At 54.9% G+C, this 17,639-nt stretch overlaps 1 protein-coding gene across 2 annotated transcripts in view; it reads right to left on the bottom strand.

The window, feature by feature from the left end:
* The window catches only part of LMO1 (LIM domain only 1), a 41,495-nt gene extending 24,867 nt beyond the window's left edge, over positions 1–16,628 (bottom strand). Inside the window, exon 1 of one of the 2 annotated variants that reach the window (XM_052652552.1) lies at positions 16,566–16,628. In XM_052652552.1, coding sequence (XP_052508512.1) covers positions 16,566–16,587 — 22 coding nt within the window. In that variant the 5' untranslated portion in view covers positions 16,588–16,628. The remainder of the gene's footprint in view (positions 1–16,565) is intronic. The other variant, XM_052652553.1, reaches the window with a different exon arrangement.
* Between the last annotated feature and the right edge of the window lie 1,011 nt (positions 16,629–17,639).

Below are 17,639 nucleotides of genomic sequence, written 5' to 3'. Positions count from 1 at the left end.
AACCACTGATAAAAGGACATAATTGACCAGGGTCCTCTCAGGTCTGAAGCTGGGACAGGCTCACTGGCCTCCAGGCTTTAGGCCTATTCCAAGAGTCCCCTCTGTCTCCTAGTTGAGCTCTGTCTGGGAAGAGCCAGGGATGGGATCATCCACCTGACCAAGTGTGGAGGGTTGGAGGCCACAGCTGCTTTCACCTGGGATCTCTACTTCTTGACCCCGGGAGACGAAAGAAGGACACAGCAACATCAATGGGGTGGTGTCTCTCTCCTGGTCTTGGCCTCACCCCAACTGCTTTCCACCAGTGGTCACATCTCCATGCATGGTATAGCTGGGCATCAAGCAGCCAGCAACCCTGGAAACATAAACGGGAAAACATAACCCCAGAGAGGGGAAGAGGCCTGCCCAGGGACATACTGTGAATTGGTGGCAGAGCCAGGTGGAGAAGGCATGAGTTTTGGTCTCCATCCTTGCCCCAGCCCACAGGAGAGTCTCCTTCAGCCCTGTTCACAGGTGAGAAACTGCTGAGGTGGCCTCTGCCCAGGCAACCTCAAAGACGCCAGCTTCACCTGAGCAGAGCGGGCAAAGGGCCGAGGCCCTCAGTCCCACTGCTGTGGGGAGGCTGCCACAGGAAGGAACGACCCTCATCTCCTCCGAGAGAAGAGAGGCCCTGGAGTAACAGACAAGTGCTTTGCAAGCCTGCCCTCTCTGGGCATAACCCTCTCCTCTGCAAAATGGGCCTAATGCTGAGCTCCAGCCTCCTGGAGGTGCTGTGAAGATGAAATGAAAGGTGCTGGGACATCTGTGTCCTTCCCTGGTATGAGGTGATGCAGGGAATAGAGGCGCTGGGCCTCCTAGGGATAGAGGTGAGTCACTCTCTCTGGGGGCAGCTAAGCTGTTAGACACCTGGGGCCTGAGATGCTATTCCGGAGGCTGACCTCTCACAAGCAATAGGAAGCTTCTTAAGATTGTCGCAGTGATCCTCTGGCTTCCCAGGTAACTCAGTGGGTAAAGAATCCACCTGCCAGCGCAGAAGTCTCAGGAGATGTAGGTTCGATTCTGGGTTGGGAAGACCCTCTGGAGGAGGGCATGGCAACCCACTCCAGTATTTTTGACTGAGAATCCCACAGACAGAGGAGCTTGGTGTCCCTGGGGTCACAAAGCGTTGGACAGACTGAAGCAACTGAGCACACAGGCGCGCAATGATCCTCTGCGCCCTGTGCCACCCCGCCCCCCACCCACTTCCTTGAGTATGAGCTAGACCTAGAGACTTGCTCCCAAGGAAGAAAACACAGCAAAAGTGATGGAATGTCACATCTGTGATTAGATGTGTCACATTGTATAAAAGACTGTGACTTCCTGTTGCTAGCAGACATTCTCCCTTGGTGGCTTCAAGGAAGCAAGCTGCTCTAAGTGGAGAAACCCAGGAGGCATGGAACTGAAGGCAGCCATTGGCCATCCTTCAGTGGAGAATGGAGGCCCTCAGTCCAGCAGCCCACAAGGAATTGAATCCCACCAACAGCCACATGAGGAGAAGGCAGTGGCAACCCACTCCAGGACTCTTGCCTGGAAAATCCCATGGATGGAGGAGCCTGGAAGGCTGCAGACCATAGGGTCGCTAAGAGTTGGACACAACTGAGCGACTTCACTTTCACTTTTCACTTTCGTGCATTGGAGAAGGAAATGGCAACCCACTCCAGCGTTCTTGCCTGGAGAATCCCAGGGATGGGGGAGCCTGGTGGGCTGCTGTCTATGGGGTCGCACAGAGTCGGACACGACTGAAGCGACTTAGCAGCAGCAGCAGCAACCACCACATGAGTGAGCTTGAAAGTTCATTCCCCCAGATGAATCTTCAGATGAGACCACAGTCCCAGCCAGTGCCTTGATTATTATGACAGACCATTAACAGAAGACCCAGCTGAGTACCTGGACTCCTGGCCTACAGACACTGTGAGATTAAAAAGTGGGTTCTTTTTTAAGCTGCTAAATTGTGAAATAATTTGTTACACAGCAAGAGATAACTAATACACCACCACACTGGTGGATACACACAGGACAGGAAGGACCTTTCCTCAGGCCAGAGACAGGGGGCCTGTGTACAGATCTCTGCCCTACAACCCCTGTTGTTGTGAGCCTCCTGGAGCCCCATTCTTGCTGTGTAGTATGGAGAAGTTGGAGGACAGAGAACACCCTCTAGCCTGCTGCAGCAAAGTCCCTGTTCTCCGCTGGGCAGACCAGGAAAGTGGGTGGGGCTGACCCACTTCCTTGTGGAGTCATTGCCCCGGGTCCTCTCCAAAGAACACTCCTGCCAGAGCTCTGAACCCAGGCACATCTGGAGTGGAGTAAACTTTTCAAGGCACACCCACATCCACTTTCTCCCCTGCTCCTCCCAAAACCCTAGGAATGTGAGAGAAACCACATCAATCACCTTTAAGACCATCAAGAGCTGTGTGAAGATGGTCATGATCATTTCCGTTTCAGCAGTTAGAATTACTATTCAGTTTACTATCTAGAATTACCTAGTGACCAAAGTGGGATTTGAACTCAGTCTGTCTGACTAAGCCCAAGCTAGTTTCACTTGGAAAATTAAGAAACGGAGAGTTCAAGCATTCATGATGCAGCCCCCAACAATCCATAGGCAGCCCCCAATAATCCAGGCTGTACAGTCTATCACCAAGGGATCAGGAATTGGAGTTTTTAAAGATTCAGGGGACAGGAAAGTCTGGATGGAGTGGGTGCCCGTGGGGGCCATCGGAGCCCAGACCAGGGCTGCTCCCACTTATCCAAAAAGAACCAGCGTCCCTCCCCCTCTCTATCAAGTCATTGTGCCAACCAGCAAAGGTGAATTATTAAAACTCCCTTCTGGGGTACCACATGGATTTTTCTCCACTGAGATTCCAAGCAGAGGGGCGGCCGCTCCCACCACACAATATTAAAATGTCAGGAGTTTAAGGTCTGCATTGGTTGAGTCATAAGTTATCAGCACCCAGTGAGGGCCGACAGAATGCCTCCCTTAAATTATTAAGCAGAAAGCGTCAGACTGTAATATTTTGCTAAACCAAAGTACAGACACAGACAAAGATGTCATTTCAATATTTGAAACCAGCAAGTTTAATTTAAAATAAGAGCAAACCAATAAGCTCAGAACATAGCGGCATATGAGAGGAAAATTATACTGTGAGAGGAAAAAAAGTGGAAGGACTTAAGAAATTTATAAAAGTAATCTCCAAGTGGAAATTAGAAATCAAGGCCTAGAAACAGAATAACACAAAAGAAATATTACTGTCCACTTTCTAAATCAATATAACACTGCTCCACGCTGGAATTACCATGGTAACTCAAGTAAAAAGAATCAAGCAATTCTTATTATTTCAAAATAAAATCACAGCCTGAAGCCTGGGTTTTATTACAACCACTGATAGATCGCTGGCTTGTATTTATCTGAAATATTGCTTTTCAATCAGCTGGTTTATGAATGTACACGGGCCTCTCACCAGCCCACTTACTGCCCTGTTTTGAGGCGAGGGGCTAACCAATGAATTGATTCCCGCCTGGCTGCATCTGCATGGATGCCCAGGTTTCAGTCCGCTCTGGGAACCATGGAACTTCACGCCCCTTGCAACTGATGGGTGGCTTTGCAGGACAGACGAAAAGCCAGAGAAGGCAGTGGGGCCTGACCTCACTGTGGTCCCCGCCAGGCTTCCCCATGGAGGAACCGGCCAGGCCAGGCTCTGACGTCGGCTCCCAACAATGGCCCCCACAGGAAGCCTCTCACACCCCCAACCCCAAGTCATCCTCTTGCTGGCTCCATCCCTCTCCCATGAGCTCCCCCTGCAGCCCCATTACAGACCATTCCTGATCCTACTCAGGGTCACAAGTGTCCTTCTCTCCCATCCTCAAGTCTGCCAGCTGCAACGGGGAGCTGGGAGCCAGCAGAGCGAAGAGGGGTGCGGATGGCCTGGGCTCAGCAGAGCGAAGAGGGGTGCGGATGGCCTGGGCTCAGCAGAGCGAAGAGGGGTGCGGATGGCCTGGGCTCAGCAGAGCGAAGAGGGGTGCGGATGGCCTGGGCTCAGCAGAGCGAAGAGGGGTGCGGATGGCCTGGGCTCAGCAGAGCGAAGAGGGGTGCGGATGGCCTGGGCTCAGCAGAGCGAAGAGGGGTGCGGATGGCCTGGGCTCACAGCCAGCTCTGGTCTTGTGAATTGTGCAACCTGTACGTGGCTCTAAGCCTCTACCCCTCCCCATATTCACACTCTTTGCAATGTGACTTTTCACCTCCTTCCTTCAAGGATAGAACTGTTCCCCCTCTCTTGAATTGGGGCTGGCCTTGTGATTTATTTTGGCCAACAGAATACAAAGTGACAATATCCCAGAGCCAAGCCGAGGCCTCAAGAAGCCTTGTGCACATTCATTCTGGACCTGCCTCCAGCCTGGGAACCATCTACAAAAGTCTGCTGGATGATGAGGGACGTAGTCTTGTTATCCCCAGCATCCAGCTGATCAGCCATCCCCCAGGCATGAGCGACTCCAGCCAAGGCCCAAAACACCCCTTAGCCAAGCCTAACCTTAATTACTGACACACAGATTCAAAAGCTAAATAGATGCTTGTTTTGAGCCTCTGAGTTTTGGAGTGGTTGGTTATGCAGCAATAACTAACTGATACACATGCACAGTACAATGCTTGCTTTTAATCAAGGGCTCAGTGAAACAAGAGCTGCTGTGTAAAGACCAAGAGGCCAAAGCCAAAGAGATCATCCTGCATCTGTGTAGAGAGCACTCTCACTTCACATGGACACTAGGCTTCCAGGATTATCAAGTGTGTACATGGACATGAGGTGCCAGTTAAGTGTTGCCCCCACTGTAGACATGTGAAAAACGAGGCCCAGGAAGTTGCCTGAAGTCACACAGCAGTCAGCTGGGTCTCCTGACTTATGTTAGCAGGCTGCACCTGAAGCAGTAGGCCACTCAAGAAAGCCCACTTAGGAAGGGGTAGCAGGTGGAGTTGGGGATCCAATCTGACCCGGTAGGCCTGCACTCTAAGGCATCTGTCCCTGCACCTGGGCCAGCCCCCCTCCCTCCTGCCCCCCACCCCTGTTATGTCAGCCACAATAGGCTCCTGCCTTAGCCAGAACACAAAATAAACGTCCTCCAACCAATGAGAGATGAGCTTGTAGCTAGTTGGGTGGATGTGACTCTGAGCAGGACCTGGAATGGTCTGTAAGAAGCCTAGGCTGCCTGTAGCCTCCCTCAAGGCCAACCAAAGGGTAGAGAGGATGCACCAGGCAAGGGGGACAGCATAAGCACAGAGGGAAATGCCAGAATGGCATGGGAGATAAAACCAGAGTGGACATGTCAGTCCTTATCTCACAACTAAAGAAACCTTGATTTCCAGTGTTTGCCAATTTCTGTGGTGTTAATATTTCCACTATGGCTTGTTATCAAGTTACCAATGTGATGTCACTGAACTCAGAGTTGGAAGGGATGTGCAAAATCAGCTTTTGCAAGTCAGCACAAGGTGACTCCACTGGTGTAGCCCTATCTAGAGTACAGACCTACCAGGAAAACTCAGGCCAGCAACACCACAGAAAGTTCAGCCGAGGCTGGGAGGAGGTCGTGTGTGCCTTGGTGTCCTTCAGCTCCAGGCAGGGCAGGCAGGCAGCATGGGCTACAGGCCACATGTACCTCTGGGGCTGCTACAGGCCACATGTACCTCTGGGGCTGCTCCAGTCCATGAAGGCCCAGGTCAGGTTAGCGCCCATCAGCACCTACCAGGAGGACCTACCTACATCTGACAACACATGCCCTGGCTGTCAGTGGGGCCATGAGTAGGATGCCCAGACACATGGTCTTGGTTAGGTTCATATTCCTCCTTATCAGAGATTTCTAGCATCCAGCCTTGTCACACTTTGGGTACAGGCAGAGGCATTGAAGCCAGGATGGAACACAGAAAGATGCTAAAGCTCTGGGCTCTAACTCCCTACGTAATTCTGGGCAACTTTGAGTCTCAACTCTGCCACTATAAATGGAAGGGCTTACAAAGAGTGATTTTGGAGGCTTCTTCCCATGTTGCTACCTGACTGTAAGGACCTGAACAGTGGTGAGTAGTGAGTTCGCCCTGCCTCCCGGACAGTGGTGAGGGATGGCCATGATGGATAAACTAGAGAAAAGGGAGGATGAGGGCCCAGTGCCGGGCAGCAAACAAAGCACGGATCTGGGCACAGGACTATTTCAGATCAGCCTGTGGTTTTGCAGATGGCACTGTTACTGCACAATGCATGAAGCTTCCTGGTTTATGTGTGTACATGTACATTATCTGAGTTAATTCTGACAACAATCCTGCCAGTTAGATGTGGTTGTTCTCACCATAGAGATGAGAAAGTCTAGAGGCAAAACCACCTCAATGCTGGGTTGGCACAGAACACAGAACTACAGTGGACGTATTGGGCCTACGGAGCTCAGCACAATAGTAGATGTGGCAGACAGTCCCATAGTACCTGCCACACTGGGTATCAGGTCCTTTTTTCTACCTTCATCCCTAGCTGCTTCCAAACTTCATAATGTGGCTGATCAGGGGTTCCTGGGAGGTCCTCTGGCCCCTGGAATTGGACCTGAACAACAGTTTTGGCCTCCTGGCTACACGGGGACAGCTCTGCCCTTTGTGGGATGTAGCTCTGGAGGAGGCCCACACTGGCTAAGGACCCCATGCTGGCTTGGGTCACTTTCATCAGCCAACCAGCTCTGTCTTCTGTTCAGAGAAGGCCCAGCCAGGACCACTCTCCAGCTTCAGCAGCCTTGCCTGTGCCAGCAGTCCAGCTGTGCTGAGCGCTAAACCTCATGTCTCTTCCGATCATAGAGGGTCGGCCGCCAATGCTCACTGGCAACCATCCATCTGTTCCAAGGGGGAGAGACCAAAATAGACCTCCTCTCGGTCCTACTCTCAGATGGGGCTGAGTGGTTCCTTAAATGGAAGCAGGTGGGGCAGCCACCCCATCTGATTCTGGGACTTTGAGCTAGGTGGGAAATCAATTCTCAGAAGGGATGAGAAGCAGGCCCCGGCTCTAGGAAAATGCACATTTCCATGTGCTAAAAGCATCGTTGTGGGACATGAAAGAGAGAGAGAGGCAGTTCCTACGGCCACAGAGGCCAAGTGAGTGGCCAGGCCAGGGCCGAGCCCCGGCACGCAAAGGGTGAAGCTTTTAGGCGAGCAGCGGCCAGTGATCTCAGCTTCCCCCAGTCCTAATGCTCCTGAAAGGCTCTCTCCCACTCCCTGTAATTGGGCATCAGTAGTTAATGCAGTATTGACTGCATTACACGCTCCCATGCCTCCCTCGCTAATGCCAATTGCATCACCTTGTACAGTCACCGGCTTGCTTAGCCAATAGCCGTTAAAAGCAATCCAAATCATGAATCATATGGGAAACTTTTAGCAAGACACTGCCATCCAAGGAGACAATTTACAGTTGAGTTAATCTGGGTACATTAGCGAGACATGGATTCCGGACGACAGACCAATTTATGTTGTTTCCCTGTCCCCCCACCCTGTCCCTCCCATCCCGAGTTCTCCGCATGGGCAGATGAATGGAAGAGCAGAGAACAGACAGAAGCACCTGCTTTTTACCCTGGGCTCTGGGAGGGGGTTGGGGAAAGGCATCCTTATAGGCTCCCTGCCTCGCTGAGTTTGGGCAGGAAGGGGACATAGCTGTACATGCTCAGATTTTGTGATGCTTCATTCCCCTGCATGAGGAAATGGCTGAAGCCCAGGCGAGACTGCTGGGTGCAGTTGGAGACCCTTCTCTTCCAGGCACATGGTGGGTGCCAGGCCTGCTTCCCACCGTGCCAGCCTCACAAGGCCTTTACCAGCCCTCAACAGAGAGCAGTGTCCAGTGGGCTCCACCCTCCTGCCGATGGGTTGGGGTTTGCACTACGGAACAGCATCAGGGCCCACTCCCTCCCTGCCTTTCCTCCAGGACCAGGGAGGTCCTGGCCACACTCTGCTGGGAGAGGCCCCTAGGACCCTCTGTAGTCCAGAGCATGACGGGATATTCTAGGAGGTCCTGCCGATCAGTAGCCAAGTGTAGCTGAGAGCTTGCCCCCATGGATCAACCTAGTCTGCTGTGGAGGCCATGCTCATAGTGGTCATTAACAATTGAAGATGCACTGTCTGGTCCTCCTCAGCCCAGCTCCAATCTCCTTAGGTCTTTTTAACTTATTAAAAATGCCCTAGGAATTAAGTCTGGCGTTTAGTTCCACTGGCTGCCTGTGTTTCCTGCAGTCGTCCCGGCCCTGCTGCCGGGCCTATGCAGAGGCAGCTAACACCCAGACCTGCCTTTCTGCAGCACACACGTGGGGCCACACCTTGGGGGTGACTTCAGCATGCTCTCCTGCCCATTCCTTCACAACCTGAGGCTCTCCCTGTTTCTGGGGCTGCCTGGACCCTCTGCTGCCTGCTCCCGCTCTAGGGCCATTTCTCCAACAGGCTGAGAGCAAATCTGACTTCAGCGTTCAGGGTTATAGCTCCCCTTGGACCACAAACCTCCCCTGAAAGCCCACTGCCTGGTGCCAGTCCAAGCACAGGTGCCAGAGGGAGAAGGGTGATTTCTCCAGGAAAGTTGGAGCTGGGCTCCCTTTGCTGACAGGCAGGCCCCACGGCACATAGAAAGGCAGGACCCTGAGTTCCAGTAAAGTGGAGCTGGCTAGGCCAAGAGCAAGCATCCAAATGAAAGCAATTAATCTTGAAACCCGAAGTTTAACCGTTTGCAAAACAGATCTTTCCTCTCTGTGGTGGCCCTTCACTGCTCGACCTAATGGATTACTTTATTAATAATGCACTGTGCTTAAAAGCAAAAAAAAAAAAAAATTTTTTTTCTGACGATTCAATACTTCAGAAAGTCTCTTAAACCCGTTGCTACGGCAAAGCGATTGATATTTTATTATCTTTCAGAAGTGCAACATGAAAGCCCTGCAGCCCAGCAGAGCAAGAGCTTTGGTCCTCGGCAGCTGGCAGACCTGACTTCAACCAGAGGAGCCTGGGCCTCTTCCCACAAGATGCTGTCAGGTGGAGAAAAGGCGTTGGGGGTGGTTAATAGGAGCCTGAGTTCCCCGCTGCAGCCAGACAAAGGGTGCAGTCCACAGCCGGGAGGAACACACTCCTCGGGGCCCTGGGGACCACTGCTGCCACCCAGCCCAGACGGCCACCTGCTGGGAGAGCATTAAGTGTGAGGAAGGAATTAGGCAGCAGGTTTGGGGTGGGGGGGGGTGAGGATGTGAATGGGTCTAGAGCCTTTCTCCCTCCATCTAGCTGAAGGTACCACCTTCAAGGTTTCCTGGAACCAGGAGATGCTAGACTCCAACAGGGAATGGAGGGTGGATTTATGAGCAAAAAGGCTGCTTTTGAAAGACATGCTCAGGACACGAATCAAATGACTCCTCAGGACTTAAGCCAGTCTCCTTCCTTGTGCTGTGAGGGGTCCCAGAGCTCAGTGATCTCAGCACTAATGGGCACCACATCGTTAAGACTGGGCAGGCTGGGGGACCTTAGGGCAGAGCCAGCTCTTCTCTACAGGTCTGGGGAACACTAAGGGAAACACATATACCAGGGTGGGTAGGCAGGAGACTGGCTGAAATGACCTCCAAAGAACCATTTCCATTTAGGGCTCATCTAGAAACCTTTAGTACACAGAGCCGAGGCATTCTGGGGTGCCTGCACAGGGTACAAGAGCTGGTGCTGGTGGCGGTGTTATCTTGTCAGCTGGAAGCCGGTCTTCCTGCCTGAGGCCACCTGTGTACAGGGCCTGGGTCTTCTGGATTTCTGGCTTGGGCCTAGGGAGTCAGTGCCAAACAATCTGGGCTGAAGATATACCCCAATTTTCACATGCTCCCCATGGTGGGAGCACCTCCAAACACCAAGGAAGGACCTGGCTGCCCTGGCTCCTCACTTTACCAAGAGGAAAAGTGAGGTCTTGAGATGGGCACGACTGGTCCAAGATAACACGGGGAGTCGATGAGAAAGGAGCTAAAGCAAGGACTCCTTCTTCCTTGTCTGGCCTCACCCCAGACCTCTTCTCCTTTCCAATTTGTACACACCTGCACAAGCCCAGCCCTCTAATGGCCCACCTGGGGCTCCAGGGGAGGGGCCCATAAAGAAAGAACAACACACAGGAAGTGGGTGTCTCACCGTAGTCAAACCCTGGCAAATCGATTCTTTGGGCCTGAGCATTTAGCCCTCCTCCCTCTCTTTCTACACACATGCCCAGAAATGGGCTGACCAGTCACAGAGCTCCCCAACATGCCACCCCTGGGCCAGATATTTTAAATGGCTCTTCCTGCCTGAGGTCTCAGTGGGTGGAAGGGAGGCTAGGGGCATCGACACACAGTGGCAGCAAAGCGAACATCCTGTGTGACCTTAAGTCACTTAACTTCAGATTTCCACCAAGTGACCAGGTCAGGAACACCACCGACCTGGAGGGCAGAGGGCACAGACCTCCATACTCACTGGGAGAGGTCAGCTGATGTCACTCAAAGAGGACTCCCGCTGACTCACAGGAAACCCCTCTTCTCAGGTCCTCACCAGCAGTACAATGCAGCTGGGGCCTGGGTGCTAACAATTACATTCATGTCTCCCGACAACACTAACTCACCAGGTAACCCTCACCTCCAGGGAAGGAGGGCCTGGGCCAGGGCCAGGGCAGGGCCACTCTCCCAACCCCGAGGGCTGCCCCTGGGTCACAGGACACCCACTGGTTTTACCCTCAAGGGGGCTGGGTTCTCCGACCTCTCCTGCACATACCAGGACAATTACTGCGGGACAGTCGCAGTCAGGAAGGCTTTGGGTGTGTGAGACCCCCTGCTAGTGGCTTCTAGCCACCGCGGGCCCCGCTGTTCTGACCTCTCAGGCGCAGTGAAGCTCTTGATCAGGGTAGGTCCTGGTGGCTCCGGCACGCGTGCTACTGGCCAGGAGCGGGACACTCTTCCTCTGGGCCAAACTCCTGCCTCCGAGCTCAAGAGCCCGCAGGGAGACAGTGGGCAGCACAGGAGGCGTCCCTTTATCTCAACGAGCTTTCAGGCAGCTGTGTCCCCGAAGGTCCGGCCGGCTTTCCTCCTGGCCTGATGGGCACCCCGGTGGCCACCTTCTTTCTGCGCGCCAGCCGGCCGCAAGCTCTGGAGTCCGATTTCCCGAAGCCACTGATTTGCTCGGCGCTCTGCGACTCTCGGGTTACGCGTGCGGCGCGAGGGTGATGGCTGCGGTGAGAGGAGCAGCCGCAAAGACGAAACGCTCTACGCGAACCGCCTCCGCGCCGAGATCCGAGGGCAGCCAGAGCCTCCACGCGGCCCCGCAGAGCATCACACGGCCGGAGCACAGCTCGCCCGCCCGTGGTCCGGTTCGGCCTGGCCCGGCCCCGGGGGCGCGCAGCCCAGAGCTCCCTTGCCTCCCCACCCCAGTCCCAAGTCCCCTGGGGACCGCCAGCCCAGCACAGCCCGGCGTGTGCGCGCCCGTGTCCCGGCGTGTGTGTTCCCGCGCGCCGCGGCGGGGGCGCAGGGGCGCGGGGCGTTGGGACCCCCGCCCGCCACCTACCGTCCTCCTTGTCCAGCACCATCATCTCGGGCGCTCCGTGTCCAGCCGCAGCTCGACTCGGCCGGGAGAAGGGCGCCGATTCCGGGCGCGCTTCGGCGGGGCGGCCGGTCCTCGGGCAGCGAGCGGACTCTAATTACCCGCTTGTCCGGCTCTTAACCTAGATTGCACTCAGCTAGAATTACATTCAGAAGTGAAGCACTTCGCAGATACAAAAGCAGTCTCACCTACTTTTGTGCCTCAGAATTGCAAGGAACTACGAACTGCAATTGGGAGAGAGAGAGGGAGAGGGAGCGAGAAGTGGGAAGAGAGGATCAGAGCCGTTTCTTTGATTCTCACCTTCTAAATGGCTCAATTTGCCCAGTATAATCTGTCTTAATGTAATTGCATTTGATAGCTCATAACCCTGGCTCTGGCAACGACACAGCTTTCAGCCTCATAAAGTGTTTTCCCCTCGGATTTAATCTGAATCTCAATCTAAAATTATATTCAAAGAGATGGGGGAATCTCGGCGGCCGTCTCCCGCTGCCTTTCTCCCTCAATGTATGAGGTTTGCACTCCTGCTACTGAATAAATGCACACATTTCCCGAGGCCCCCCGCCCTCCCGAGTTAATGGGGAGTGGAAACGCGCGGCTGCCCGGCTCCGCAGCGCCACCTGGAGGCCTCTAGGCCTCAACTCGGCGCGTGGCTCTGCTCAGGCCCCAGGGTCCTCATTCCCAATCACTATCTGGTGGACTACTCCGGTCTGTCAGTCCCCTCAGCCTTAATTTTGGACCCCTCCCACGGGGCACTCTTTCTCTGACCACGTACCCTCCCTTCCTACCTCCTCTCTCTGGGGTTCCTGGTTGCTTCCTGGATTGTTTGGCAAAGTTAACCCTCTGCAGGGCACAGATTTTCTCACTGTTGAGTCTTCCATCACCACCCTTACTCCAGCAGCCCCTCAGAAGAGCATCTTGATTTCACAGAGAATGAGATCCTGTCTCAGCTTCTATCTAAGCAAGCACAGCATGGCCTTGAAGTTTATTATTTTCATTCTACAACTATTTATTGAGCACATATTATGCACCAAGCTCTATGCTAAGGCACTTGGGGATACAGCAGTGAAAACAGATTCCTACTATTACAGAATTGATGATTCTTGCTTAGTAATGCCGGAGGCAGGAAGAGATACAGTGTTCATCTCCTCTCCTTCTGAACCCTGCTTCTCTCTGAGCACCCTGGGGCTGGTGCCCAGGCTGCCTTCTCTCCAGGAAGGCCACTCTTCAATATCAAGGGCTTTTTTTTTTCTCTCTTGACAGTACAGAGTTCCAGGATGGGGTGGAAATCTTAACAGCTCTTCTCCAGACACATGTGCCAGAGGCTCATCCCCTGCAGTCACTTCCAAGCATTAGATCCAGGCAAGGAGAAGGAAGCTGGAGTCCTTGGAGGGGCAAAGGGCCATCACAACTTCATCTTGTCTCTGCCTATTACCAGTAGGGGACTTTTGCAAGTCATTTTCTCTCCCTGGGGCCTCAGTTTCCCTGTCTGTGAAGCAGAAGATGGCTTTGCTATCTCCAAATTTGCTGTGGGGATCAGATGAAACAATGCATATGAATATGCTTTGTAAACTGTGGCACCCCGGACAATGGTGAGGGGGAGGCAGTGAGTACAAAGGAGATTTGAAGGCCAGGTCATGCCCCTTAAGCCCTAGAGGGCCCCAATGTGGGGTGCCTGATGGGAGGGGGAAGGGGAGAGGGGATGGTGCTGCAGCCCATCCTCCTCTACCCTAGGCAGGAAAGTCAAGCTTTGAGAAAACAGAAGAGAGGCTGCTTCTAATGAGATGCTTCATCCGCAGCTCAGAGAGTTTCGCTTTCCCCTTCATCTTGAATACTTAATCCTAATAGTCCTTGAGTATATTTGATGTTAAATATATCATTTTGCTCAGACTCACCATCCCTCAGGACTGCAAGCTTGATCTCTCCCCTGCCACTGCAGCTCAACTGTACCCTGAGGGTCTGAGAGAGGCTTTGGCACTGCCGCCGCCGGCACATTTAGTGCCAGCCCCTCACCCCAGCCTGAGCTGGGGGCCTGACAGCGCAGCAAGCACTGGACCTGGCAGGCTGGCAAGGGGGAGCTTCTTTCTGTAGACACCTCTTTGCTACCTGGAGGTGTTCACTCTACAAGGGCTGTGGCCTTACTCCTGGCCTCCGGGACTGCTCCTCACTCTCAGGGTCTGGCCCTGACCCACAAACCCAAACAGATTAGCTGGGGCCACCTTCTCACTCTCAGGTGTGTGCTTGGGACTCTGTCCCAACATCAGCTCTCCTCAGCTCCCAAGGTGCCCAATTAGCAGCCACACAGTTAGCAGCATCTCTTTCGGGAGTCAGGGGCCTTGCAGCCCAACCCAGGGACTGGGGCAGGCCTGGGTTACAGAACAATGCTGTAGAAGAGGCTGGGGTGTGAGCAGGGAGTTGGTGCTGTGTGTGAAGGGCTAGCTGCCTTTGCCCACAGGCAGTTCCCTCTGCAGCCCCAGTGATGAGCACTGAGCTGCCACACTCATCTGGAGAAGGGCCTCCACAGAGGCCTTCTGGTGGACAGAGCTACCCAGCAACTCTTGGACGCTTTGGGTGGCTTGAGCTCCCACCCAGGAAGGGGCCTGCTGGGCTGACAAACCCAGGCAGGAGCCTGGCTCCTCCAGCAGCCTCCCTCGCAGCTTATGGGTAATTGTTGGGCAGGGAGGTAACTCTTGTGCCCATGCTCACTCCCACCCAAACTGCCTTCAGGTCCAGGGGCACGCCCACAACACCGAGGTGGAATTCTCGTGTCCCCCAGGGCTGGGGGGCGGAGGGGGGGGTGTATGCACCTGACACATTCCACAGGTGATGAGCATGTACTCTCACTGTGATACTGCCAAGAGTGCTCCAAAATGCCCTTGAAATGCCTCTGGGGACAGCAGAGGGAGGCTAGTTGCTCAGCCCCCTAGGTTACGGTGAGCAGAAAGGGGGTGAGCCTGGCTGCTTTACAAAGTTTTGGGCGGGTCCTAGCAGTTTGCCATTGCATCTGGCAGTAAAGTCCCGATGAAGGATTCCTGCACTGGGGTTGTGGGGGAGGAGGCTAAAGACCTGATGCCCCGGGGGCCCAGCAGACCAGATATTCCAGAACTCCTCAGTGGGGCTTGTCACATGTGCCTTGGCCTGAGGGCCTGCTTCCAGCTCCAAGATGGAGTTCCAAGCTGGCCTCACAGGTGACACTTAAATGGGGTATCTGGAGTGACAAAGGCCCGTTCCCAGTGACCGCCACAGTTGAGGGGACAGAGTGAATCTACAGACTTTGTGTACCATCAGGATGCCTACTGGCCAAGTTCAGGCGCCCCACCCTGCCCAGCCTCCTACTCCCACAAAGCAGCCCATGCATAGGGATTTGCAACCAATTAGAGTGGCAAAGTAGACAGTTGGCAAACTTTTCCTCTTTCAGTTTCTGGAAGCCCAGGACAGGCCCTCCAGGAAGCTGCCATTATAACTTGTTAGGTTTTGTGAGGGCCTATGGAGAAGGTAATGGCACCCCACTCCAGTACTCTTGCCTGGAGAATCCTTTGGATGGAGGAGCCTGGTAGGCTGCAGACCATGGGGTCGCTAAGAGTCAGACACGACTGAGCGACTTCACTTTCACTTTTCACTTTCATGCATTGGAGAAGGAAATGGCAACCCACTCCAGCGTTCTTGCCTGGAGAATCCCAGGGACGGGGGAGCCTCGTGGGCTGCCGTTTATGGGGTCGCACAGAGTTGGACACAACTGAAGTGACTTAGCAGCAGCATGCAGAATCTACACTCCAGAAAACAAGTCTCCCCGTCCCCCTTCAATGAAGGCCAACCCACCCCTGCACAACAACCCAGCGAAGGTTGTGGATATAGGCTGTCGACCAGATGTCCTAGTTTGCCCCAGTTCTCTGGACTGAGGGGCTTCCAGGACCTGGGACTGTCAGTGATAAAACAGGGATGGTCCTGGGCAAACCAGGACAGTTAATCACCCTATTGGGAGGTGGCAGGGTGGGACAAGGGACTAGCGGGGCCAGAGTGAAAGGCCAGGCACCCAGACCCCTCCCTGCACACAGGCAGCTGCCTCCCAACCCCCAATTTCCCAGCCTCCTGCCTTAGGGCTTCATCTCCCCGGCTCCAGAGAACAGCCCTAGTAACTGGGGATGCTCCATGGACCAGCAGGGCTGTGAGTTCTAAGAGACTGGCAGTTACAATGGGAAGGGTGTGAGCTGGACCCAGGGGTGGTTAGATTTTCTGAGAGTCAAGCTTCCTTATGCAACTAGGGTTGGGGTGGGTAAGTAAAGGGTCTTTAAGAAAAATAATAGATTTACTAAACAAAATTACAACGGAAGGGCTCTGAAGCTTAAAAACTCATTCCTTCAAGGTGAATCCGCCTCTGCTGTCTTGGATATACAGCCCATCCACATGCCCTAACCGGCAGTGCACCTCCCAACACTCTGGGCTGGGGTAACTGATCGGTGAGAGTCCTCCCCAGCCCGGTCAGGTGTGAAGCCATGTCACCCATCCCGCAGCTATTAAGTTCCAGATCTGAGGGACCCCAGCACGGTGCTGGTTGGACGGCACCCCCACCCCAGGGTTTTCTGGGCATCCTCCTGGGGGAGACTTTCCCTAACGGTGCAGAAGCGGGAACATGCAGATACCCAGCGGGGAGGCAGAGAGACTGAGGTCAGTGGGCACTGCGGGGAAGCCCACTGCGCGGATTGGAGAGATGCTCCTTTGCCCGCGAGGCGACAAGAGCCAGTGAGAAAGTTCCCTGCCCGAGCGTGCAGGGCTGCCGGGCTTGGCTGGCCCGTGTGACTTCCTAATCCGGCTGAGGAGCCTCGGGCTGAGCCCGGCACTCCGACAAGCACCCGCGCGCACCTCCACCGCGGGGCTTCCGGGGAGCGGGCCAAAGGCGGCCGGGGCCCGGCGCGGGGGAAGCTGCAGCCGCCCTCGCCCTGCGCCCCGCGGGTCCCCGGGCACCTACCGTCCTCTTGGTCCAACACCATGGTCCCCGGCGGCTCCAGCCCGGCCTGGGCCGAGGACGCGGAGGTGCGGGCGGCTCGGACTCCACCGTCGCCCGTCTGCTTTGCTCCCGCCGGCCCCGCGCGGGCTCCGCGCCCGGCGAGCGCGGCCGCGGACTGGGGCGGATCGACCGGCGCCCGGAGCTGAGCCCCACCGGCTAGGAGCTCCGGCGGGCGGGCGGGCCGGCCAGACCCGGGGGCGGGGCGGGACGGGGCGGGGCTGGGGCGGGGCTGGGGCTGGGGCGAGTCCGCCCAGCCTGGATGGCCGAGCCGAGCCGAGCCGGCAGCCGCTGCCCGGGCCGGGCCGGAGCCGCCGGAGCCGCCGCCGCCGAGCGCTCTTCTCTCCGCGCGGGCCGCGCTCGCTCAGCCGAATGAAGAAGCCTGCGTTTCCCAGGGCCCCTCAGATTCCCCTGTTAATTAAATCAATTCATTATGTTCAGATCTGATTAGCGGCCCTTCCCCCCACTTTGAATCAATTATTCAATACACAAACATAATTGCTTGGGCCAGAGGTGCCCGCCATTAGCTTATTTAACTCCAAGGACACTAATTACCCGCAGGGCACGGGAACTTTTCTCATTAATTCTGACAAAACACAAAAGCACAGCCAGAGTGTGTGCGTGTGAGGGACTCTGTGTGTGTGTGTGTGTGTGTGTGTGTGTGTGTGTGTGTGTGTGTGTGACCACATGCCAGAGTGAGGGCTGTGTGGGGCGGTGAGACACCGTGGGAGCTTCAGCTTGGACTTGGGGGAGGCGGAATGTGGGCGATTTCGGGTGGGTGTATGTGGGTGCCGTTTTGAGTCTGTGACTTTGTCCTTGTGAGTGTGGGACTCCCCGTGTGTGACTGAGTGCATCGGAGTGAGTGCAGCTCTGGGGCTGGGGACCGTGGGCCAGTGTCTGAGACCCAGCACAGGAATGTGTGAGCTTGTGCACGCGCTTCTGTGTGTGGCTGTGAATGTGACTCCGTGGCTACTGTGGCCGGCGCCCCATCCCCTTTCATTTTGTCTAATTTTCTGGCCATTGCACACTGCAGGCTCA

The sequence above is a fragment of the Budorcas taxicolor genome, chromosome 15 (genome assembly GCF_023091745.1).
Source record: "Budorcas taxicolor isolate Tak-1 chromosome 15, Takin1.1, whole genome shotgun sequence".
Taxonomy (NCBI): Eukaryota; Metazoa; Chordata; class Mammalia; order Artiodactyla; family Bovidae; genus Budorcas; species Budorcas taxicolor.
Note: the sequence above shows the minus strand (reverse complement) of the source record. Positions and strands in the feature narration are given on the sequence as shown.